The sequence below is a fragment of the Macaca mulatta genome, chromosome 12, assembly GCF_049350105.2.
Source record: "Macaca mulatta isolate MMU2019108-1 chromosome 12, T2T-MMU8v2.0, whole genome shotgun sequence".
Taxonomy (NCBI): domain Eukaryota; kingdom Metazoa; phylum Chordata; class Mammalia; order Primates; family Cercopithecidae; genus Macaca; species Macaca mulatta.
In genome coordinates this window covers 115,771,128-115,798,501 of record NC_133417.1, presented here as the reverse complement: position 1 = coordinate 115,798,501, position 27,374 = coordinate 115,771,128, and the positions used below count along the sequence as shown (strand labels likewise).

Sequence of the window (27,374 nt, the reverse complement as noted above, 5' to 3'; positions counted from 1 at the left end):
ACCATGGCTGTAAATATTTTCATAAGTATAATTTTAAGTATTCTTTAAATACTTTTTAATATATTTTTAAATCTGTGTCCGTATGCTCTCATGTACAGAAAGTTCTTCTCAACAACTCATGTAGCTGCTAGAACATTTATTTATTTAAAAAGGAAAGCATTGAAAGGTAGACTTTCAATAGACAGCACTCACTTCTTTAAGAAAACATTATTTTTTCTAACAAACCCTTTTTTCCCCGACAAAGCAAAATTCTGTCCACTAATGCCAAAATTATGCAAATACTTCATAGGGATCAAATTAATTTTTGCTTCACATTTCCCTGCAGCACTAGAACCAAACAAGGCACAATTTTATACATCACTGCCTTCTTAAGCTGGCATTTTAAGATGTTAGCACTATTATGATTAGATGTGAAGATGTGGACTAAGGGCATGGTCTCCTCTGAATGCCCCCAGGTCTCACATTAAACTTTAAGCCATAACTGGAAGTTGGGCAAATATTCTCTTACTTGGGACTTATTAATACTTAATATCCATTTATAACGTTATGAGTCTATCATATGGTGTGATATGTCTCTAAACTGCCATTAAGCTTCAAAATTGCAAGTCATCTTGTTAGCCTCTGCTCTAACTATTCACCATTGTCCTTCTGGTACCTTCATAAAGCAAAATCCCAAGTTACTCTTTGCAGAAACTTCTCCAAAGCCACTACCTGTATAGTCTCCAGAGTCTAATTTTCTAATATTAAGACACCCTAATGAGATGGAATCTAAAATAATCACCCACTGGCTTGAGAATACCTGGTACTGTTCTAATTATATTTTTATTGATTTTTATGTAGCCATGCAGAGTTTGAGCTTATTAAAAGCACAGCGGGGATATTATATAAGACCATTTGTTTTTTTTTTATAGGAGCCAAGAATTACTAATCTCAAATAAAAATGAATGACCAGTTGGGAAGCCTCTAGTATTTTTTCAGGAAATTTATAAACAGGACAGTTTGTACACACTTGCAATTAGTAATAGTAACAGAAGTAGTTCCAAATAGTAATAAAAAGCATTCCAAATAGTAATAGAAGTTTCCTATCATTTTGCCCTAAGATTTATATTCAACTTACATCAGTAAATTGATAATGCCTTTTTATATTGCATAAAGATATCCATTTCACCCTACTTTGACCTAGAAGGCTTACCAATGAATAATATTTCAAGAACTTCCACAGTATACTATGAAATAAGCTGACTGTATTAGGCCCAGTAAATCACTACCCTTCAAAAATTTTCAATCTGGAGTGTTAAGTTGAGAAATTTTATTAAATAACGTCCATGTATTCAACTTCGAATCCTTGGCATTTGATAGTGATTGAAATGTGAAGGATTGAATGAGTGAAAGGAAGGAAGGGGAGATGGTCAGGAGAGAACAGACATTATTTCAGTTTGAGAAATTTTGGATTGAGATATTCAAGTGGAGGTATGCAGCAGATTGTTGGAAATATGGGATGGCTGAGGATGTAAATTTACAGGTGGTAGTTATAGATAGAAGAGTAGGTACTATAGACGTGGATAAGTTGGCAAGGGGGAAAATCAAGAGACAGAGAAATATCAAGAGAAACAAACAGAGGAAGTGAGACCCAACCTCATTATAATGCCTATGTTCAGGAACTAAGGATGAAGAGCTAAGAGGAAAACATATAGAAAAGACAAAACCAAAGATTAAGAGGTTCATTTTTTAAGGTACCCTGCATCCCATTTAGAACAAATATCCCTTCGCTAGAAATATTTTCTGTCTGTATTTTATTTTTGCATGGACTGATGCAACAGAAGGCAAAATCAAGAAGCAAATAGAGAACAAATGTCTCTTCTTCCTGTAAGTTGCCATAAATGGAAACGTAAAACAAATCGCCCTTCTTCTATACCACAATTAACATTCTACCCTGCTCTTCCCCACTTACCGTGTATGACCATGGGCAAGCACACAGCCACAAACCACTTACCTGGATGCCAATCAGGATGCCTTTCTGGGGTATCTTAAATCCTGTGGAAAGCATTGCCTTTAGGAAGGCTGTATGAATACCTTCACCAAAGCAAGCCACCTGTTTAGAATAAATAAAAAATTAAAATAGAGGATGCAAAGAATAGTCAACCCCTCCTACCAAAAATTAAAATTAAAATACACACACACACACACACACACACACACACACACACGCACGCACAAATGGAAAGTACTTTACTCATAGACGCTTTCTGTAGATTTTATTAATGTTGCCCAAAGACCACGCAATCTGAATCCAGGGATTAAAAGGCTGGCCAGGGCAGATGTATCTTATGTTTTTAATTAAGCATAATGAATGAATAAGCAATTCTTTCTCTATCCAACAACACTCAATGGAGCAACATAACTGGATTCTACTGTGAGTTATTTGGATACAAATCACAGCTTCTGGTCCATAATGTGGTAAGTTTCCGAATGTTAATATGACTTACTGTTTAAATAACAGTATGTGTCATATATACTATGCAGCCGTGCATGAATTTACTGGTCAGTAGCTGAAATCCATAACTGCTGAATTGGTTTGGAGTCATTTCATAGAGCTTATGAGACAGCCTTCTGAGAAATTTAATAACTCCATGAAAACCTCAAAGGAACCTGTTTTTCTTTTTTTAAAAAATCATTTTTATAAAATGAACCAAAATATCCTGCTACTAGTCCTGAATACCACAGTCATATGAGGAAAAAACAATTCCAAACAAACTAATATATATAGTAATGTTAGAGTACACAGAAGTTTCATTTAGGTTTACGGTAATTGTGCTACAATATAACTACAAGTCAAATAGCCAATGTAATTATAGAACAAGTGGTATATTTGAACCTGATAGAAGTCAGTTCTGCCATGTATATCATCATTTGGCACAGGCACGGAACCACCATTAGAGTAAATACCACTGATGGCTAAATTCATTTCTTAAGCAAATTACCATTTCTGTGCAAGAAAAGTTCTTGACTATAACCTTCAGTCGGTCACCAGTACGTGCAACTGCTGCTTTTCTCTCCACAGTGAACATTTTACTCAGTCAAGTACTGGGCAACTAACTTAAATAAGGTCAACCTAAGTTAATGAGTCTCAAATTCTACTGAAAAGAATTGGGTAATCCCATCATAAGTGCAGATGCTTCAACACAGACAAGGTTTTAAAAATTGTCTACAGAACCATAGAAAATATTTAAATGTGCCATTAAAGATCAGGACTAACATCCCCACTTTACCACTAGGAACATAAAATGTCCCTTACTTATATCAGTAGTTAGATGTTTAATCCTACAACAAGCCATTTGGACACTGAAAATGTCTCTTTGAAGCATAATTGAGATTTTACTAAGCTAGAATTCTGATTTCAGTAATAAAACAGACCTCGTAATATTTTACTTTATCACACTTGGAAATATGACCCTTTCAAATAATGGAAGAATTCTCTTTATACTTGAGAAACACATATAATGAAGGGGAGCTGAATTTCTCATTCTTTTCCTATTCTTATATTTCAATAACTCCCATAATGTATGTGTGGATGCAGAATGAACATAAGCACTGAAAACAAATTTGCCATGCTAAAGAAAACAGCATGGGCCGGGCGCGGTGGCTCATGTCTGTCGCGGGCGGATCACCTTAGGTCGAGAGTTTGAGACCAGCCTGACCCACATGGAGAAACCTCGTCTCTACTAAAAATACAAAATTAGCCAGGCATAGTGGCACATGCCTGTAATCCCAGCTACTCGGGAGGCGAGGCAGGAGAATCGCTTGAACCCAGGAGGCGGAGGTTGCAGTGAACCGAGATGGCGCCACTGCACTCTAGCCTGGGCAACAAGAGCGAAACTCTGTTTCAAAAAAAAGGGAAGAAAGAAAACAGTATTAGGGAAAATACATCTTTCTCTCTGATCTGAACAGTGGGCCAGCTAAATCAGCATTACTAGTAGTAGTGACCATGGGATCAAGAAGAACCTGAAGACTGTCTCCTTAAACCGACTGGAGATGTAACATTCATAGCGCCTTCATTTAAAAGTAAGGGGTTTTTGCCCTTAAATTAAAAGAAGCAACAAAGAGGCAAATAGTCCCCTTTCTAAGAGTCGAAATACAAACCGGACAGCCATTTATTCCTGACTGCCTGCCTTCTTGTTTCACTTGGTTTCTCACCACAAATCTTGCTTGTAACCAGGCAACCACATAAAACATCACATACTCTGTTGCAATTAAGTATCTTCTCCTTTTAGGTTTTCCTTAATACCAAGAGGAAACAATGATTGCTTCCAGTCTGATATTGCCACTCGGATGTGCACTGATGAGAATCTGAAGGTTGTATCTAGTAAGTCTGTCAAGGGCTAGGTGATTCACAAAATGTCCTGACACTGACATGGAGAGAACTTTCTAGAATCTGACAGCTCTTTATGAGAAACACATTTCACAATCCTAAAGAAACCTTCAGCTGACACAGCCTCAACACAAGTGAAGAGGGACATCCAGTGGCCAATTCCATTATAGTTTTTAGATAATCCCCAGGAGGTTAAAAGTAGTCCTGAAATTTTGTATGTATCTGCAGATTCCACAATGTTTAGGTCTATGATCTTTACAATGCTGTCATTCTCCATATTATTAGTAAAAATCAAATGATCTAATTTAATGGCAGCGAGGCAGGGAATGAGGTGCTATTACAGAGAGACCTGAGAACCTTTAATAAAAAGACATAGAAGATACTTACTTGGATGTCTAGATAAATACTTGGAAGATGTTCTCATGTGAAAATGAATTAGGAACACGTGTATTATATTCCCATGTTAAAATATAAATAAGAATTTAGACCCTATTCCAAATAGAAGTAAAATATTTTTCAAATTCAAAATTCATAAGCCCTTTGAGTCTTACTCTGATGGCAGAAGTTTTTATTCCCTTTATTTTACTGTATTCAAATCGTAAAACCTTAGATTTCAAAGTAGATTTAATGAACGCTTCCATGGATAATTAACTAGTTACCTCTCCAGTGGAAGCCATTTCACATCTCAGAATGGGGTCAGCATCCCTCAACCGGGGCCAGGAAAACATGGGAGCCTGTCGGAAAAAAAACAGGGAGAAAAATTATGTGAGGGAAAAGCAGAAAATGAATAAGAGAGGATAAATATATTTAGCGAATCATCTCTCACAGGGTTCACTTAGGCTACAGTAGACATGTAAAAAATCTCTTGGGTCCAAGCATCTGACTTGAAAAATAGCTTTAAAACTCCATTCCAAGAATTTCTTGAGCTCTTGGCCAAAACTTTAGGTTAAATAATCACAAATTAATTCTGTAAATAGGGCCCCTGAGACCAGTCGGGACCAGTGTTTCTAATCTGGCCCGTGCATATTCCTATTGGAATGATTTCAAAGTCCACTGGGCATTGGTCTCTCCAGACAGAGTTCAAACACATTTTTTCTCTTTGATAGGCTTTGGAAACATTCCTCTTCTTGTTCTGATCATTTGAACTTGCAACAAGCCACCTTGCCAGCAATGGCTGTCTGTAAGCCAGCTTCTGAGACATTAAACTGTTGTTGACACCTCTTAAAAGCTTTGAAAAACATTCTGCTTAGAAACATTTTTGTGCAGAACATTCATATGAACTAGAATATAGGAGCGCCTCCTTTTCATTTATTTTGCTGATGCAATTCATGAAGAACCAAGTTTCCATTTCTTGCTATATGTCCACTTATCTGGTACATGGAGGAATTTTATCAATTTCTCCATCGATTCTGGCACCCAATCTAAATTATGATGGGAATTCTAGCTTGGGAGTCATTTCACTGGATCATCTTGCTCAAGTTACATATTTCTGCACTTCAGCTTCCCTATTTCCCCATCTGTTGATACCTACTAGCCTCACTAGGCTATTAAGATTGACAATGAATAAGTAATTTGAAAAAACTTAAGATTTATATACAATGCTAACTAGGGAATGAGTAAGCTGGAAGACACAGTGCATTTAAAAAATGCGTATCTACCTGTAATCCCAGTACTTTGGGAGGCCGAGGCAGGTGGATTACCAGAGTTCAGGAGTTTAAGACCAGCCTTGCCAAAATGGCAAAACCCCATCTCTACTACAAATATAAAAATTAGCTAGTTGTGGTGGCATGTGCCTGTAATCCCAGTTACTTAGGGGGCTGAGGAGGGAGAATCACTTGAACCTGGAAGGTAGAGGTTGCAGTGAGCTGAGATCATGGCACTGCACTCCAGCCAGGGTGACAGAGTGAGACTCCATCTCAAAACAAAACCAAAAAAAAAAAATGCTTATCTATCCATCAATATTATTTTTAGTTAAAAATTCATTTATCAATTTACTAAAAGAAATAAGCATACTCCTATAACTGTGAATAAAGAAACATGAACTTAAAATCCATATATAGAATCTCCAGTGAAAAAAAAATTTTTCTCTATTTTTCTACTAAAAGATTTAACGATATATTTGTGTCATAGTCTCCAGGAATAAAATGCCACCCCTCCTCCAAACATAAAAAGTCACATTCCATCTCAATGCACTATAAAATTCAAGGCATCCTACATTATCAGCTTAAGCAAGATTAATACAGATTTTTAAATGCACAGCTTCAACTTAAAGTTCCCATCATAAAAATCAAAAGTCCAAGTCTGAGCTGTAACACAATTATGGCTGAGGTCACTAGCACATATAGGAACAGAAACCTTTTGAAAACATCAGAAATTTGTCAATTTTACATAAATATATCAATATTAATGTTACATAAATATTAATTTCATTGTGCTCTTCATCTATGTAATTCAAATACGTTTATATATCACCAATCCTTATTCCTGTCCAGCCAAGTAGTTAAAGGTCATAGTTCTGTGCACAATCATAATGATGCAGCTAGAAGATCACAATGGCATTATTAAGATATTACTTAAAATACACATACGTACTGGAAATTTGTGAACAAACTTTAAATTTTCCTGGTTACTCTTTTTAAAGGTGTCATCAATTTCAACAACCTCACAGCACCATATACAGCAACAGCTGTCTCAATTTTTCAAATGGAAAAATCATGCCACTGAAGAAAACATGTACTAAGCAAAGGTGGTCAATGTGGTAGGAATTTAGCCAACCCCCACAGGGTAACCCTCTTTACAAAGGTCATGTAAGACTGGGCACAATTCAAGCTTTATCCTAACAAAGTATGTCCTGGATTTCTATTTACCAGCTAAACTAGCATCATCATGTGTCAGCTGCATAAAAAGCTGATAATTCACTCAGTTACTTGGTTTTGAAGTTATGGAATTCTAGATAGTTTTTTAAAAATTTTTGAAATGTACAATAGTTCACATAAAGTTGCCTATAGTACAACTGCAGTACATTATCAAAAGGAAACATAAATCTCTAGTCCAACCCTTTAGTTAGAAGGTTTTAAAAGTAACAAGATTTTTGATGACAAATTGTTCCTTTAATTTCACTAGAACTCATAAAATGACTAATACATTTCAAAAATGACTAACATTTTTGAAAATGTTACCTTAATTGCAACATAGTCAGCAGGAATTATGGGATGGTCCAATGTTGGAAGAGGTTTCTCATCAACATTCTCTCCAATCATCACCTTGGTGGCCACATCAATGAAGTCAACCCCGAGAGTCTTGGAAACAAAGGGGAAGGATCGAGAAGCTCTCAAGTTACACTCAATCACCTGAAGAGATAAAATTCAAAATGAGAAAGAGGACATTGAAAGCCAGTAACAACAATATTAATATTCTCTCTACCACTGGTTTCCAGCTGTTATTATCTGGGGACCAGCTCTTGTTTTGCTAATCTTATCTCTTTTATCCTCACTGCTTGGATTTTTCCAGATACTTTCAGTCAGTATCTCTGAACTCTGACTTTTTTCCATGCCTTTTTCCAAATTGCATTCCCATGCACTGCTGATGGGTTTCGTTTAATGCAGAGCTCAAATAATGCCATACCCCTCCTGAAAACCTTCGCTGGATGTCCACTGGCATCAGATTAAAGTCTAATCCCTGAAGGGTTTCTGTCCTCTTGCTTCAATGCACCTCACTATCTTATACTACTCTTATACTACTCTCCTGGACTCAATCTTACTTTCCCAGTTCATTCGTTTTACTCAGTAAAATCATCTGATTCAACTGAACTATTTACTGTCTCCAAATATGCTCTTTTTTCACCTTTACAGATGATGTTCTATCTATATGTAATAATCTCTCTACCATCCTTAACTTGTCAAAATTCCAACCATTTTGCAAGATCCAGTTCACAATACAAAATCTACCCTGAAGTCTTTTATGATCTACTCCTAACCAAGCATAGGATGCTCAAATACATGTTCGTGCACACACACACTGGAGAATATGCCCTCTCTGCTCTATAAGTACAATCCCATTTTATTTGTACATCCCCTCTAGCAACTATGATACTGTACTTGATAGTTTTCTACAAATTTATCTTCTTCCAAACCTTCACTAAATTACAGGATTTTTGAGAGCAGAGGCTTGCCTAATACAGTTTTGCAGCCACCATATGACTGTGAGTAGGAGGTAAATCAATGTTGGTTACTACTATGGTTTGGATGTGGTTTGGTCCCCATCAAAACTCGTGTTGAAATTTGGTCCCCAATGTGGCCGTGATGGAAACTGGAGCCTAGTGGGAGGTTTTTGGGTCACAGGGGTGGATTTTTCATGAATAAATTAATGCTCTCCTGTTGGGGTGAGTTCTCAGTCTGGTAGGAGTAAATTAATTCTCGTAACAGTGGGCTGTTAAAAACTATGGTTTGTTCAGTTTCTCTCCCTCACTTTCTCCCTCACCATCTGATTTCCCTTTCCACTCCCTTTCCACTCTCCACCATGAATGGAAGCAGCCTGAGACCCTTACCAGATGCAGCTTTCCAATCTTAGACTTTCTAGCCACCAGAATCATAAGCCAAGTAAACCCCTTTTCTCTGTAAGTTATACCCAGACTCAGGTATTCTGTTATAGCAACACAAAACAGACTAAGACGAAATTAATTAGGACTAATCTAGTTCATTTATCTTTTTTTTTTTTTTTTTTTTTTTTGCAAATGGTATCATCTCTGGGTAAGGAGTAAAGGAGAATTTCAGTACATGTAATTTATGACTACTCTACACATTCAGTATATTTATGATAGTCTGTCTCACCGTATCCATCTATACTATACTGTAGGTGCCATACGGTGACCTTCCCAATGGATCAGTGTGCTTTACAAAGCTGTAACTGACTTATCAGTGCCACCAAGAGCCTGGGCCTTCAAATAAGGTAGACGTTATACGCTATGCATCATTCCACACTCAGACACAAACAGATCCAGGGGTCTCAGTTGCTCTTTGGTGCTCACAGAGAAGATTACCAGATAGATGCAAACCAACATGAGTAACATAGTGGTGGTGTCCTCTCAGGCATCTTGGCATTTCTTACCAAGACATCATTTCCTTTGACAAGAAATTGGACGTTGAATGGACCAGAGATGGCAAAAGCCTTTGCAATCTTCCGGGTAGCATCCTTCACCTAAATTAAAAAGGATAATCATATAGTGTGCTAAAGAGTATATCTTAGTTTTTGAAAACTTTCTAAAAGGCACAGTACCTTAAATTTGGATGTCTTTAATTTCTCTTTACAAAGAGCTATATATCTACATTAATAATTATAATGGAGGGCACTATTAGGCTTCTATTAACAAAATAATATGCAATAAATACACACCAAATAATAGGAAGGAAAAGAACAAATAATTTTACATGATTATCTCTCTGCCAAATTCCCCTATCTGCCTACAATTATATAACCTGGTTTTACATTGAGGGTTAAATGGAATCCTTTCAGTCTCATTGCTTTAGCACCAGAAACTGCAGTCCAACCTCTATATCAATGTAATGACCTACCTGCTGGGGAGGTACAGGCCCTGAAATTACATGGTACTGCAAAGAGACCAGGGAGATTTCTTTTATGTTGCTTTTCCATTGCCCTGGACTCTACAAGGTTAGATATTATGTTTGGAAGGAAACAGTGTTTCCCTGTAGGGAGGCCCTGCATGTCACATACAGGAATCCCTGTATTCAACCAGAGCCAGAATGTCCCTATGCCAAGAGGGGGCATTGATTACAAAAAGCAAGAGTTCCTCTCTCATTATGCTCACAAGAGTGGTTCAGCAATGTAATTGGGTATAAAAGGAAGTAGAGTCTATGACACGTTGAGCTCTGAGAGATTTCGAAAATCCTGAGTTCTGAGGATCATTTATCCTGACATGAGAAACTGCTGTACATTTGAGATCCAAGGACTTCTTTTCTTTTATGCTTCTGCTATTACAAAGTATCCTGCTACCTCTACCTTCTAGAACAAAGACCTTCAGAATCCAGCCCAATGTACAACCAGAGAGATGGGTCTGCCTGGATTCTGATGGCAGGGTCACTGGAAAAGCTCACTAAAAGGAGCTGAGCCTGATCTAATATACCTAAAGACTAATGGGACCACCTCAAAGGTTATTTAAGATGATAGGCTCTAAATGTACACCTAGCAGTGCATATTGAGAACTAAGGCAGAGTCATTATTTTTGGGACGTTCTTTATAAGACTGGCTCTCAAAGACAGCTCAAATGAGATATCAGAAAGTGCTGTTTGGAGGTGAAATCAAGGGTGAGGAGGGAAAACATAGATTCCAGAAAGTTCTCAAGTGACTGGTCCACACCTGTTTCCCCACTCCTAACTGAGAAGCATTGCTTCAGATGCTGCTCACCTGTGTGTGGCCCTGAAACATTAGAATCGCCGGGAGCAGTTCTCTATCATCCCCAGACTAGCAGCGATAGCGTCACCTTAGGACTTGTGAAAAATGCAAATTCTGGGGCCTGATCCAGAAATATGAAATCAGAAACTGGGGGATGGAGTCCAGCAGTGTGTTTAGCAAGCTCTCCAGGTGTCTGTGATGCACATTCAAGTTTGACCACCCCTGTACTCGCATACAACCAAAGGGGCTCAAAAGGACAGTGAAGAAAATTGTTATCTTTAGAATACCCAGGTGACTCAGAGCAAGGAAGTTAGCCTCATCATTAAATTTAACCTGCAGCATATCTTACATTGCTATCTAGCTTAAAAAAAAAAAATTAGGTGTTTTTTTTTCCCTCACTGTTGCCTTTTCCCTTCCACTTTTATTTATAAATGACCTTTTCAATGGCCCCTTGGCTGATGGTTTGTGTGGGCAGCATCAGAGTGGCATCTCCCGAGTGGACACCTGCATCTTCAACATGTTCGGAGATGGCATGAGAGATAACCTGGCCAAAAAAAGAAAAGTATTTTAGAAAGAGTTTTCAGGTACCTCCTTCAAGAATGCTACACCCTCATCCTCCCCTTTGGTCCTAACAGATGCACTGAGCATGGACCAGTTCCCTTGCTGCATTCCTGATGAAAGCAGTAGAAAGTGCTGCCTCCTTGTGCAGTAACAAACAGATTGCCTCTAGAGGCAGCTAAGAGGGGCTGAGAGCCTACCTCCCTCATCCACTGATTAGCATTGGTATAAGTAATAGGAAAAGAGTAAAACTAAACAAATTCATATTGATGTTTAAGAATGGGATAGGAAACTAAAGCATTTGAAAAGCACTGAAAATATCTTCATCTTTTAGGCACTGGGAAAGAAAAGAAGGTGGGAGAGCTCAATATCTATCTAGGTAAATGGCACAACTTGGGTGGACTAAAAATAAGTCTCAAAGATCTCATCAAAAGATCATTAAATGGAAGTTTGAAAGAGGAAGGAGTCGAAAGGAAAATATTTTAGTCCTTTTTTAGAAGTAAGGAAACAAAAGCAATGTAATAATAAATAACCCAGGTTCATGTGACTGGTATGTGACTGCGTTAGGATTTTGAATCTTATCTGTCAGATTCCAAAGTCTATGGTCTCAATCACTATAACCCATGTGTTAATAATATGTGTGTCCTTGGGAAATGGCGAAGCTGAGAGTAAGGGAGAATAATTGGGTGGGTATAAAGGACTTAAGCAAATCTCTTATGTAATTTATTTATCAGATTTATAAACGTCTTAAAACAGAGTGACATTTGAGTTTCCATCCTTCTATTCTGTGACCTGGGCAAAGTGCTTTACTTGCTTAGCCTTGGTTTATGATAAGATAGGAATAACCTGCTCATAGCATAAGCTCATAGCATAAGGTAAGGATAAAAGAGACCACATATAAGTAAGAGCTCATTTTTTACAAGAGCTTATTTATAAAATAATAAGAGCTCATTTTTGGTGAGGTGTCTAGAAAAGGGGAGGCATTCACCCCACCGAGCTCAGCAACAATCATAATATACCTGCAGTTCTATGTCCATTTCTTAGCATGGCAATTTAAAAACTATGTGAATAACCTGGAACATTTCCAAAACAGGGAGTACAGGACGACGTGCAATAGTTGATATCTGAGAAAACCTTAGGGAAAGCACGTATCCTGGCAACCTAGAGCCAAATAAAGACAACAGACCAGCCTTATTTTACTAGTACAGTATTTGAAAAAGTACAAATGTCTCCAGGCCAGTCTTACATTCTCCACTTCCATATATAGGTATCACATTCCTCTTATTTTATATCTCAACCTTCAAATACTTAAGATGTTGAAAAGGAAAGAGATAAAGTTTTTGCTCTGAAACTCAGAAAACCAGGGATAAGAGTCCCAAGGAAACAGGACTTAGTTCAAGATAAAGAATACCTGAGATGTCAAAAAAAAAGTGACCACAATATGTAATCCTACAATGTGTTGTGTTTTGTATCACCAAAGTGCTTAAAAGAAAACATATGACCACCTTCCAGGGATGCTGTAAAGAAAACTTCGGACTTGGAGGGTGGAGGGCTGGAATAAATTCTCTCTAAGGGTGTTTCAACTCAAGATTATGTGATTCTGTCGTAAGTACATACCATTACCATTTTTATTAACAAGATCTACTCTGAACTGCTAATCTGGAAGGAAAAGAAGAAAAGATTTAACATCTTCAGTAGTGTTTTGAAGTATTTGCAAAGCAAAAGATGAACGCCAACTTCGTATTTTTCCTTAAAGCAAGTAAAATGGCATAGACTCCCTACAACATAACTTACTACATTTTAAGAGAAGTCACAAATACATTATTAATACAACCATAAAACTAAAGTAAAACATTTTTTATACTTTCATTTCTCCTTGAAGTTGGAGGTATTCATTGTATTAGAAATACAAGATGTGATATGGTAAGCCAATTTCATATTATTATCCTTATCTACTTTGTTTGACTTTGCCTTTATTAACCCAATAAAAAGGGAGGAGGGTGGGAAATGAAGAAAGAAGAAAAAACAGGATTCAATTGGGAACTTCAGAAAGAAAAGTATTAGATGTTTTCATAATATCCATTGAAACATAAAAGGAAAGCTACAGACAAAAGAAAATGAGAGAGAAAATCTATTCAAAAGGAATGATGAGTACAGGATGATAATTACTTTTGAGTATCATCAGAGAAATTCTAACAGTATGAAACATAGAAAATGTTATACCCATGACACCTCAACTGAATTGTCAGAGAATTTGATTTTTTTAACAGCTTCTCCACTATTACTGGAGACCTATTTTATAGATATCGTGAATTCTAACCTGTCAATATTTCAAGACTGTTAAAGAAAAAAAAAATGATCAGAAGGCAGGAATGAAGGAGATGAGAATAAAGCACTTACCCTTCCATCTTTGCCAACAGCATCCATTTCTACTTCTCGGGCCCCTTCAATAAATTTCGTCAGCACCACTGGGTGCTCCTGTCACGAAGGAAAACAGAGGAGCAGAATATTTAGCTAACAGTATGTATATAGTGTCAATAAACCATGTACCTTAAGTATTATAAGTATCAGGGCAATACTTGCAAAACACTCAAGGTTGAACATACTACATAAACTCATTACCTAATCTGTGCTGTAAGAACAAGGTTGTTCTCTGCTTACAGTGAGGCAGAGGGTCTTTCTCTGACTTTGAGCGCTCAGCAAACTGACCATGAATCCTCAAGTATAGGCATCCAGGCCAATTAGAGAAAAGAGGGGACTAAGTAGGAAGCAGAATATGGCTTCTTTCTCTGCTACCAGAATCATGAATATTTCTCTACTTTATTATTATATAGTATTATTGGTTTAGAATATTTCTTTCTTTCTTTTTTTTTTTTTTTTTTTAATTTATTTATTATTATTATACTTTAAGTTGTAGGGTACATGTGCATAACGTGCAGGTTTGTTACATATGTATACTTGTGCCATGTTGCTGTGCTGCACCCATCAACTCGTCATTTACATCAGGTATAACTCCCAATGCAATCCCTCCCCCCTCCCCCCTCCCCATGATAGGCCCCGGTGTGTGATGTTCCCCTTCCTGAGTCCGAGTGATCTCATTGTTCAGTTCCCACCTATGAGTGAGAACATGCGGTGTTTGGTTTTCTGTTCTTGTGATAGTTTGCTAAGAATGATGGATTCCAGCTGCATCCAAGTCCCTACAAAGGACTCAAACTCATCCTTTTTTATGGCTGCATAGTATTCCATGGTGTATATGTGCCACATTTTCTTAATCCAATCTGTCACTGATGGACATTTGGGTTGATTCCAAGCCTTTGCTATTGTGAATAGTGCTGCAATAAACATACGTGTGCATGTGTCTTTATAGCAGCATAATTTATAATCCTTTGGGTATATACCCAGTAATGGGATGGCTGGGTCATACGGTACATCTAGTTCTAGATCCTTGAGGAATCGCCATACTGTTTTCCATAATGGTTGAACTAGTTTACAATCCCACCAACAGTGTAAAAGTGTTCCTATTTCTCCACATCCTCTCCAGCACCTGTTGTTTCCTGACTTTTTAATGATTGCCATTCTTACTGGTGTGAGATGGTATCTCATTGTGGTTTTGATTTGCATTTCTCTGATGGCCAGTGATGATGAGCATTTTTTCATGTGTCTGTTGGCTGTATGAATGTCTTCTTTTGAGAAATGTCTGTTCATGTCCTTTGCCCACTTTTTGATGGGGTTGTTTGTTTTTTTCTTGTAAATTTGTTTGAGTTCTTTGTAGGTTCTGGATATTAGCCCTTTGTCAGATGAGTAGATCAACACTCCCTAAATCAGATCTCTCTTTGAGAATTGTGGGAGAACTCAGAATGAGAGTTTCCTTTTGGTCTTACTCATCCTTTACCTCGAGTTGATTTGTCTTATGCCACTTCTAGAGTATGACATTTGGAACTGTAAAACCAAGTATTTTTATTTATTAATCTTAAAACATCCTTCCTTTCTTGGCTGTTTCAGACCCTTCTCATCCTGAAGTACTTCCCACACTCAGTTCCTCCAAGTTAGGGTTGGGATGCCCTCCACAACCTAACCCGCACTTGCTTTTCTCCAAACTAAATGAAGAGGTTGAGGGAAGATCTCCAGGGTTTAGATATTTTCTCCTCTGTGCCATAGGCTAAAACAACCTGGGCCACTGTCTTCTTACCAGGCCCTGTATTCATTTCCTTCCATGAGTCTTTTCCCCACATGCATTCTATCTTTTCTCCTCAGCTTCATCTTTCAAATCTCAACTCACCCTTCAAGGCCTAGGTCATACGCCATCTCCTCCCTGAATCCTTCTCTGAATATCCCTTTTTCCTCTGAACACAAAGCCCTTCTGACCACTATCATGAAATACAGCATTATATAAGGCTGGCCTTCTGAAAAAACACTTTCTTCCTTTGGTATCTGTAAACTACATTTTTGGGCTTCTTTCTTCAGCTCATTCGTGGTTCTTTCTTCTCCTCTCTGCCTTAAATGCCAGTATTCCTCTGGTGTCTGTCTTAGCTGTTCCTTTTCTTCTATACTCTCTCCCTCAGTGATTGCTTTCATTTTCTAATCTTCAATTAAAATGATATGCTATTTATTTCAAAATCTATATTTACTTCTCTATCTCTAGCCGTGATCTTGGTACTCAATTCCAAACCTATTATAATAACCCTTGCCTTTAAATCATCTCCACTTGGATTTCTCACAGGCAGTTCATATTCAAAAGGTTAAAAATAAATATATAATTCCTCCCTCTAGACTTTTCTCCTTCCTCAGTGTTCCCTATCTCAATAAATGGCATCACTGTCTACCCCGTTATTCAAGGCAGAAGACTCAGGAGTTATCCTTTATCTTCTTTCACCCTCCTCCTCCATTCATTCACTAATTCTTTTCAATGCACATTCTTATCATTTCTCTCCATCTTTAGTGTCATTACTCTTATCCCAAGCACTGTCATCTCTACCCTGAGCTATACCAATAACTCACTCACCTCTTTCCATGAATTTGGTCTTCCCCATAATTCACTCTGTGTACTACAGCACACTAATCTTTTTAAAATTAAAAATATGACTAAAATTGAAACTCATTATAATGACCAATAAAGTCTACTTTATCTGGTCCCTGACTACTTCTACACCATCATTAATAATCAGCATCACGTTTGATGTCCTAGCCATATAAAGAATGCTTTATCAGTTTTGAGAAACTCCCTACTGTTTCTCCCCTTCAGGCCTTCAAACATGCTGTTCCTTTCTTCCTCCTACTCCCACAATGTAAGCCATTTGCCCAGTTAATTCTGAATCAACCATTAGGTATCAATTAAAAGTCCCTTCCTCAGGGACTAGAGCCCAAGACTTTCACACTCTCCCTCAACATCCTGTATTTTTTCTATTGCAATGTTCATTGCTCATCATATTTAATTGTAATTATTTGACGTCTATTGAGCCTAGCAAAAAGAAGTCCTATGTGACAGCAGAGATCATATCTTTCTTTACATAAGTATAATTCCTGATACTGAGATCAATGCCACCATATAACAGGTGTTATAAATAAATGAATGCATACATAGATTAGTGATTGATTGGGGCTGGTTTTACTCTAGAGTCATTGAATTTAGTATCCCAGATGCTGCTGTAGTTTGACAGGGAACATTGAACTATAAAGTATTCAATCACAACATCTCTATTATTAAACTTTGGTCCCCTGTGGATTCTATCCATATGCTAATGGAAAAATACTTTAAAAATATTGTACTGAGATCCTATGAGGAGTGTTCGAGGCAGACAAGATGGGACACCTGCCTCATCACTCATGTGAGACCAGCTGAGTACAGTAGTCAGTCCCTGAAAAGGGCCACATGGCAGGACCCCTGGCCAGGAATAAAATAGAGGAGAAGACAATTGATGTCTCACTCCATTAATGAAAACTGGCCCATTGGAAAGATTCCTTTCTCAGCTATCTGATTTGCACACAAACATGAATTCAAAATCTACCTGGTTTTCTTTTTTTACACTCTTTGCCTTTTCTCACTCTTTATTCTTATCTACTCTCTTACCACCCAAACATCCTTGGGAGCAGCTGTCATACACAGAAGAGGGATCCAGCGTCATGTGTGCAGAAACAGTCCATGCACTTTATTCCTCTTTGAAGTGCTCCTGATTTCACTCTTCCTCCCTCCAAATTCCACTTGCCTAACATCAAACTCTTCTCTATGAATTGTTCCCCCCCCTTAAAAAAAAAAAAAGCCCCAACAAGCTTTTGAAAGCTTTTAAAAGGAAAACATTACTTTTATCCTCTACAATACAAGATCAATAACCCCACTGGGTAAATCTTAAATGGATCATGCTGAGGTAATACTGAAGGAGAAAGTAAAGGCTGAGGGGAAGTGGAGGAAGGCGGTTGAGTTGCCACAAAATAAGAGATGTTTGTATTAACTCACAAATTGAATGTGCCAACATGAAAAAATAAAAAATAGTTGAGTGAGGGACTATGAAAGTTGCATGTTTGACTAAGGCAAAGTTCCCAGATGTGAAAATTAAAAATCAGGAAAGCTTTCACTTGTTAATGGTGAGCAGGGTTGAGCAGCCCTTGAGACTAGGAATTCCAGAAATACCCTGACCAGCAGCTAATTCATGAGAAGAACAAAAATCATTGTCCTTTTAGACTCCTGGAGTCTAAAATCTGTTTTGATAAAATATGCACAGGTATTCCTCTTTTTCCAGCAACCTTAAAAATCTAGTTATAATTTAATACCTTCAAGTTTTCTCATTCTTATATATAGGAGACTAGAGGGTAGAAGAGGAAAAAAAGAAAACTCATTCTAACACATTGTGTGAAAAGAAAACATACAAAGTAAGGTTGCATTTAAGAGACAAAAGTCACTACAAAGAAATTGGACACTACCTGGGAAACTCTAGTGGCCTCTTCTAGGAATTTTTTCATCTCATCCTCAGAGAATACCACATTCATAGCAGACCCACTGGAAAAGGAGGGGGAAAAAAAGCAGGTCAGGTTTATGCTAATGTTAGACTTAACTGGTTCTCAGAACAGTTCCAGACAACTTTTAGGTCCAGTCCGGGCAGAATAACAAGGTGCCTTTTGCTAAATTGAGACTTTTCTCCATTTAATCACCAGGACAATCAACCAAAGTATAAAACTGACAAAGTTGAAGATAGAAGAAGGTAAAGTGTTGGGGGTCGGTAAACCTGTATTAATTCCCAAAGGGAATCCTGGTAGCTCCAGTAATTATACTTCTCCAAGGTTTGCCCTTTCTGATTTACTATATTAACACTCTGCTGGTTCCAGGTAATTCTTAAGCCTTAGCAGGATTCAGCCCAGAACCTGATTTCTCCAACCTGTTTCTTCAGAGTTCAGTATCAACTGCTGATCTTAGCCCACTGCTCTGTTGTCAAAGCAGGTTATGCTACTCCCTCAACCAGATTGCAGATGAATCAATTTTTAAAGTAATATTTGCTAACATAATGTACAGTATCTGAATAAAATCTTTTCAACTATATCCTTTCTTTTTAAATACTTGAGAAAAAATGCTATCTGAAATCAATTTACTCTGAATTTCAACATTTTCAAAATGGGTTGGGAGGGGAGGAGAGGAGGAGTAACAGAAAGCAAAAAAAAAAAAAAAAAAAAGAAAAAGAAAAATATTACTTTGCTTTTAAACAGAAGCATTTACCTCTTTTACACTACTACAAATTTCTCTTTTAAAGTTAAAATATATTTTTAATTGGCAAATAGTGATTGCATATATTTATGAGGTATTATGTGATGTTTTGATCTATGTTTTGACATTATCGAAAGTCAATCAAGTTATTTATATATCCATCACCTCACCAGTTTATCATCCTATTACAAATTTCTGCCTAAAGGGTTTTCAATTGCTTCATTTGTTTAAGAGAGGAAGGCTAGAGCAATAATGCTTATCATTCAGAGTATATGAAACTGGAACAAAAATATAGATTGCAAAAAGGGAAACGAAGTGTGATAGCAAAGCTGTTTTTTTTAATCCTTCCTTAAATGTGTGCATGTTTAAATTAATTTACATTAACTCCTCAAAGAGGTAGTATTATTAGACTATGGTTTACACATAATGATATTTAAATAACAAGATTTCCACCTCATTTGAAATTTTTCATTTTCATCATTTTAAAGGAACTCATATCAAATTCCATTTACACTTTCAAATTGTGCAGAGCAAATTGTGTTTCTTTTATTATCCCCTGTTTAGTGAAGTCATTCCTTACATGTGGTAACATCTGAAGAAAGTAAGTGATAATTCACAACTTCTCCTTTCATGATAAAACTTTCTTTTAAAGTTTAATATAAAAGATCCTGACTGTCCCTGTTCCTCACCATTATAATTTATCTATTAAACATTCTTATCTCAAAAACTTAAAATTTTAAAACAAAGGCACTATCAGAAGGTGCTGACAATAGTCAAAGATAAGCTGTCATTACTTGGTATCAGAAAACATGCTGGTGAGAGATACCTCAATTTGTGTGTGTCTTTTTTTAATTGTCCTGTTCTCTAATACAAAGCTACCCTCTCTGGTAAGGAGATGCCTTCCACTACACTTCTAGATGAAGAACTGTAGTCTCTTCCTATGGCCACTCCCTGAAGGGAAAGCATTAAACTAGAAGACCACACATTGGTCCTTCAACTGGCTGTGATGGTTTGGAAATTGTCAATGGATTTATAAATTACTACATATAGAACCTTAGTGTTATTAGTATACAGCATGCATTTCTGTATCTCCCAATTTTTGAATCATTGTTTTGAAAAACAATATACAGTGTTACCTCAAAACATAGGAAGGCCTCAACAAGCAGGGGTAGTCCACAGACTTTGCAAATTCCAGTGCTTCATTCTAATTAATAGAAGCAACGACAAAAATGTATGAATAGTTTAAAATATGCAATAAAATTACAGAATGTATCATTAGCTCAAGTGGTAACCCAGCTTCTTTATTCTCTAAAAGACACCATTAAAATGTAAATTGGACACTGAAATACATAAAATTCCTAGCTTTTGATTCTAAATATCAAATCTTGTTCAAAACTGGTTTGAAATTATTTTCATTGTCTGAATCTTAATGAGAATACTGCTATCAATTCATAATCAGCATTTAACTGCAATCATGGATATACAACAACTTTAAAGAAAATTCACTAAGTGTATGCATTCTATCTGCCCTGTAGTTAACATATCCAATAGTCAACATTCAGGTTACAGCTCTTCAAAATAGAACGTTAAAAACAGATACTTGTTTCTCTCCTTACCAAAGTATTAACAGCTTTCCAAGGTGCCTGAGCCACCTTCAGCTCATCCAAGATGGCTGAGAAGATGGAGCGATCCTCAGCCCTGTCAATCTGCAGGGGGCTTGTGCCCATGATCTTGACACCATTCTTGTACAGAGGAACTGCCAGGTTGTTTGGAATCTGGCCTCCGACTGATATGATGCAGCCACCACATGCCTGAAAAAGACACGCACAATATCAGCCATTGGAGTAACTTCATTATGAATGGACAACTATGCTAATATTGCATCTATTTCCTTACTGATAATTCTTAACCTGATTGTGATATTTACATCTCTCCTACCAATGAATACTGTTAAATGATGCCACAAAGTTTTGACTTCCCAGGCACTTAGATGCTACAATCTGTGCAAGATTTCCATACAAGTACACATGAATATCATTTGTGACGTTCACATGTGTGGCAAATGGAAAGGAAAATAAAGCCAATAAATGTTTGCCACGTACTCTATTCTATAATCAATTAATTCCCGGACTACTGCTGGAATTTCCTAACTGAATACAGATTTCTCCCTTTAACACTCCCTTCTCCTGCACACCTGCACCCTAGCACTTCACATTAAGATTAAGCAAGACTGCTTCATCAAATTGCTCCTACACTCAGAGTTCTCCAAAGGTTTCCGTTGCCTAGAGAATCAAGTATAAACTTTTGACCCCCAGGGCACTTAAGACTTTCCAATCTTATCTATTATCACCCCCTTAGCCTCAAAAAGACTACTCATTAGCCCCAACTACCTACTTTCCCACTAGCAAATTCTTTGCACCACTGAAACTTCCCTGGCTGTTGTTTCCTTCTCTTCTCTTCCAGCTTATCTAACCTTTAGCTACCCCTTAGGTCCAGTCTAGTATCTCAGGTCCCACTTTGATGATCTTCCGCTTTGATGACCTTCCACCTTCCCCTCTCCTTTGCTGCAGCCTTGGTACCTGTCGACAGTACCTAGTAACTGATTTTAGTTCCTACTGCCTTACTACTTGCTTTGCAAACAGTGCCAGAATCTTTAGCCTTATTTCAGATGTTGATTTGTGTAAGATTTTCTTACATAAGCCCAAAGCTCCTATTAGCTGTGTGATGGTGTTGTGCAGGTCTTGCCCACACAGCAAAAGGAATTCAGTATGAGAACATATTTGTAAGATGTTAATATAACATAGTTTTATGGAATAATCCAATCTTAAATTGATCCAACACCAAATATCCCGGGACCTGTAGGAACATAGGGATGAGAACCTGGTAACCCACACAGGTAAATCATCATCCTTATCCTAGCCATTATGCCTGAATAGTTTCAAGAAACCTACTGAAATAAAATCTTATAACTTTTGAATATTGTTTAGTAGATTTCTAAAATATTTAGGCCCAAAATTCCATTAAGCTCCCAAAATTCCATTAATCATACCTAGATCTGTTTGCATCCTTTTTACCCATGTTAGTTTTCTGTTTTTTTAAACCTGATAGCACTAACCTACCACAGCACAAGAATATTTCTGAAACAATATCCAAGTTGCAATCATACCAGAAACATATTTTCAATAGAAAAACATTAAAAGGAAATGCTTCAAATTTATTTGAGAATATCTTAACTTATCCCGGCCACTAATCACTTTGGTTAGTCCTTATTTTTATGCACAAATTAGATGTATTACAGAAAGAATGTAACGTGAGAAAATTTATCTTTCTAACAGAAATAGTATTTGCCTCATTACAAATGGCCCTGGTTTTTGGAATTTTATGAATTGTCTCCAATTTATAAAATTCTATCTGTACACCTGCCAATGAGAAGGATGATGCTTTGTATTTTACTAATTTACATTTTAGTAAAAGATGTTTTATAGTTTAGGCAGTATTTTAGGATTACATTTAATTACAATTAAGCCAAATGCTATAAATGAACCTTAATTCTGTCTTGAGTCATGCATTCTCTAATGGGTTTTGCCTATCACTAATTAATGTCTGTCATTAATCCATTCATTTAACTTGTTTTGTGACAGAAGTACCATTGTCTACATTTACATATGTACATCATATTATGTCCTCTAGCATATTTTAAATTACCTCCTAATATATAGTAATATTATATTTTAAATACAAATTAGTTTCAAAGAAGGCCCAACTTAATTCTTTCTGTAACACTGACTTCAGTTTTAGTAAACAAATCTCATTAAGAGCCATGTATAATTGTATCCAAAAGCAGTCACAGAGGTTTTTCATCTTTCTTGAAACCATTTCATGAGGACATAATTAATTATATGCAAAAATGCCTGCTGCTATCATCTGTAATGTTTTTTAATATTTTTAAATTAGTATTTGATTTTTCACATTTATATCACAGATACTAGTTTTATTGTTAATGTCTTGAACCTGTTTTCCTAGGTGTCTATCATACTGAACCTGGATTTATAAAATATTCAAGAAATATTTGTAGGGTACACTTATTTTGATGCCCACCTGTCTCTGAAATGAATATTAAGGAGTGATTTAAAAACAACCATGTCAGAGATAGGTCTAAAAAAATGCTATATATTCTATTTAATGGATCAATTTTATGAAAGGATTAGTAGGCCAGGCCCAAGTAGACAACTATAATTATACATCCTTCCTAAACTTGTCTACTTTGTTTTGTAATAGTAAAATAATAACATTATTCTAGCACTATACTTCATACTTTACAATCTGACTTCAGCCATAAACTCTACGTTAACTTCACAGTATTTGCAAGTGGCATGTGTTTATACTCATATGATTCATTTAAAATAAAGATAAAACACAGAGAATTTATGTAACTTAAAGAAATCAATGAGGTTGTCAGTCAAAACTAAAATTTAAGTATTTTGGCTCCAATTTAGTACTTTTTTCCCTCTAATTGACTATATTTTCAACACAGAGATGATTTTCTGTTAAAAAGTAATAATAGTAACTGTAATAATATCAAAGGCCTAACTACTGGACATCACTCTAAAATTTTCCAGTAGTTTTTGTTTTAATTATAAGATAATTTAATTTGTGCTACAGTCTTATAGTAATCTGCAATCCCATGAATTCACAGTGAAGATACTCAGTAATATTGGGATGGGAATGGAGGAGCAACTGTAAATGAAAGCTATAAAAGAAGCAAAATTATTCACAATGAACTCATTGATCTTAAACTGAAGACTAATGGCTTCATCTGATGGAACAAGGAATTAACTGGTCTTTTTTGAACAATTGACTATTTTCAGTGAACTGTTCATCATTAAACCACATCACACAAACTAGAAAGAGGCTGTTTATTGTATGTGTAGACGACCAATTAAATCACTCTGCAAGATATTTATGAGGGATCATCTTGCATTAGTTAATATGTATCTGGCACATGTTATCAAGTAGAGTTTTCAATCTAGCTGAAACCCTTAGAAAGAAAAAGTAAACTTTATGTGAAAAATAATCACTCTGTGCCAGGGGCTCAAAAATATAAGAATGGAGTGATTTTTTTTTTTTTAGAGTTTTACTACAAAATAAGACAATGGATGCCACTGGCAGTTCTTTCTTCTAAGGGGAATTATAATATATATCTACATACCTGAATGCATATATATAAAGTGTATACTGCATATAGCTATCTTCTTTTTTTCTTTTTTTTTTCTGTTTTTCTTTTCTTACCTCCTGATGGTAGATGTCTAGGATTCTCTCCAAGGACAACTCTTCAAAGTACAGTTTGTCACACTCATCAAAGTCTGTGCTCACAGTCTCAGGATTGCAATTCACCACCACCGTCTTCTTGCCAAGTTGACGCAGTGTGCGGATACTAGAGACAGCACACCAATCAAATTCCACACTGCTGCCTGCAGAGACAATGAGATTGGCAAAAGGGGTAAGAGAAGCACAAAGTTACAATACAAAAAGAAGCAGAAATGTATCACCCGTCAGTCCAGGCTAAGGAAGCTAATGACTTTCAATTCAATGTTTAAACTCCAAAATATAAATTTCAAATCCATGATGCATGCTATATTAGTAGTAGGAGAAACAGGTACAAATTAAACAGCAAGGAAATATTGGCTTGTCATATATGCTAAATTCTGCAATAGAAAATCTCAATATTTGAAATATTTAGAACTTCAATGTTAATGGCAGGTAATTTTAATGATAAAAATAACCCTCACCTACTGAAAAGAAATTCAAAGTGAATACATTGACCTCAATACACAAAAATAGTTAATCCAGTGATCAGGATACTTGAGCCCTTTTTTCAGCCTTTCCATTTAATCTACTGTCTGAGGGCTGAACCTAATGATCCCTGAGGTGCCTTGCAGCTCTGACATATCCTGATTGATAGAAAAGTCCTATCCTTTCCAAGCATATCCTTTTAAACTTGGCAAGGCCACCCATGCAGAGTGAGTGACCTTCTATAAAGAAATCTGAAGTGTAATAATGGCCTAAACACCTCGAAATATCACGTCTACTGGGATGCCATAGAATTGAAAGTCCACAGACTTGTACTAATTCTTTGCATTAAGATATTGTCTTCTAAAAATTCTTGTGAAAATACGTTATTCAAATATACTGGCATATTAATGCTAAGTAAGCACACACTTGATTATTAGCTTGATTAGTCTTTGGATCCTGATGTAATGAAGAATTACTGCATAAATAGGTAAAATTTGAAAAGGAAGAAAAAGTACTCCAGAGAGTAGACAGGTAGATGCTGGTGAAATGGTCAGGCTATTTAGCCATAAGATAACTGCCATGGTCTAAACATGTCCCCTGAAATCCATGTGTTGGAACACTTAGTCACCAGTGCAACAGTGCTGGGAGGTGGGGCCTTGTAGGAGGGTTTTAGTTCATAAGTGCAGATCCCTCATGAATAGATTAATTCCATTATAGAAAGCTTGCTGGACATAGTGGCTCCTGCCTGTAATACCAGCACTTTGGGAGGCTGAGGCAGGAGGATCTCATGAGTCCAGAAGTGTGAGACTAGCCTGGTCAACACAGAAAAATTCCATCTCTACAAAAAATAAAAATAAAAATAAATTAGCCAAGCATGATGGCACACACCTACAGGCCCAGCTTCTAAGGAGGCTGAGGTGGGAGGAGTGCTTGAGCCTAGGACATCAAGGCTACAGTGAACCATGATCATACCACTGCATTCCAGCCCAGGTGACACAGTAAGACCTGTCTCAGAAAAAACTGAGGGTGAAGGTTTGATGGAGGGAACTTGTTCCCTTTGTGCTCCTGTACCTTCTGCCATGCATTCCTTGTGGGAAGCACAAGTTTTAAGGTGCCATCTTAGAAGCAGAAACCTATGTCTTACCAGACAACTGAACTTCCTGGCACTCGATTTTGGACTTCCCAGCCCCTAGAACTGTGAGAATTTATTGATAAATTACCCAGTCTCAGGTATTTTGTTACAGCAGCACAAATGGACTAAGACAATGACTAGAGTGGTAAAGATAAACATTTTTGTCCTACTTCAAGATTTGTCCAAAGATTGGTAAACTAACATATCCTGAACCTCTTAGTTCATTGTAAAAACTAAAGTAAACTATGCTTAAAGTAATAGAGTAAGACTACATATATTTAAATCATAGATTCTATCATTTCCATATTATAATGCTTTGTGGAGATTAAATATTAAATCCATATGTTGACTAATATCACTGTCCATTAAAATACATACTTGCATTTGTAATCATCTTTAGTGGTTATTTAATTGGCTGGAGAGAAATGTCATAATTTCTGGTGATTACGTTTTAATTTGCCTATATAATGCTCTACCCGTGCACCAAAGAAACAAGATTTTTGCATTTGATGTAAACAAAAGTCATATATGTTCCATAGGATGAGGTCAGACATGGTATCTGTGATATAATTTCTGGCTAATGTATAAAGTCCTTGAGTAAATGTAGATCCTTATGAAAAACTATGCTAGAAGATAAAAGATCAATGTCTAATCCAATCCCAACTCCAGCGAGAGGCTCAATTCAGTTAAAAAGGGTGAAAATTAAGTTACACGGTGAAATGAGAGGAGATAGAATTTGTAGTTGAGACCTGCATTTGAATCCCACTCTACTACTAAATAGCTGTATATATTTGGGTTTTATTTTTCTGAACCCCAGTTTCCTAATGTGCAAAACATATATTATAGCATTTATTTGACACAGTTCTTGGAATAATGAAATTAACATGCATGAATAAAACTATATAAATTGTGTAAAGTCCTATATACATATAATTTATTATTTTACCAATGTGATATGGACCACAGCCTAGCACCATCATTCCATGGTCATCAAAATTGATATCATGCTCCTGAGGAAATAAGAAAAGGAAGATGCGGAAATCATTATGTGTTATTATTCCATTTAATTAAACTATTTGTCCTATCATTAAGTATGTATTTCTCATTCTTCCTCTTGTTAACGTGTATTCTCTATTAGTCTCTGGAAACCCATAAATATAAAGTTATACAAGTCCTACTTATTTATAAAAAATAGATATGGCACAATATTTTTAAATTAAATAGTCATGAGAACATAGCATAATTGTATGATCACATAGTCATTGTCCTTAATTTTTCACTTGTTTGATTTCATTATCTTAAGGCAGTTCTTAAAAGACTGAGTACAGGAACATATAATCATATCTCACACATGATGCCATTTTTTATTACCTAGATATCCAAAGAGGTAAAAAATATATATTCCCTAGTGTGAACTGTCTACC

At 36.5% G+C, this 27,374-nt stretch overlaps 1 protein-coding gene across 7 annotated transcripts in view; it reads right to left on the bottom strand.

Annotated features, from left to right (window-relative positions):
* Positions 1–27,374, bottom strand: part of CPS1 (carbamoyl-phosphate synthase 1) — a 156,631-nt gene that overhangs the window by 8,863 nt on the left and 120,394 nt on the right. For all 7 annotated transcript variants that reach the window (XM_077957513.1, XM_077957508.1, XM_077957512.1 and 4 more), the window contains 11 exons: positions 26,897–26,960; positions 24,315–24,496; positions 20,642–20,836; positions 20,162–20,229; positions 18,251–18,326; positions 13,736–13,813; positions 11,214–11,321; positions 9,476–9,565; positions 7,549–7,719; positions 5,029–5,103; positions 1,994–2,092 (listed from right to left, as the gene is read on the bottom strand). In XM_077957513.1, coding sequence (XP_077813639.1) covers positions 1,994–2,092; positions 5,029–5,103; positions 7,549–7,719; positions 9,476–9,565; positions 11,214–11,321; positions 13,736–13,813; positions 18,251–18,326; positions 20,162–20,229; positions 20,642–20,836; positions 24,315–24,496; positions 26,897–26,960 — 1,206 coding nt within the window. The remainder of the gene's footprint in view (positions 1–1,993; positions 2,093–5,028; positions 5,104–7,548; positions 7,720–9,475; positions 9,566–11,213; positions 11,322–13,735; positions 13,814–18,250; positions 18,327–20,161; positions 20,230–20,641; positions 20,837–24,314; positions 24,497–26,896; positions 26,961–27,374) is intronic.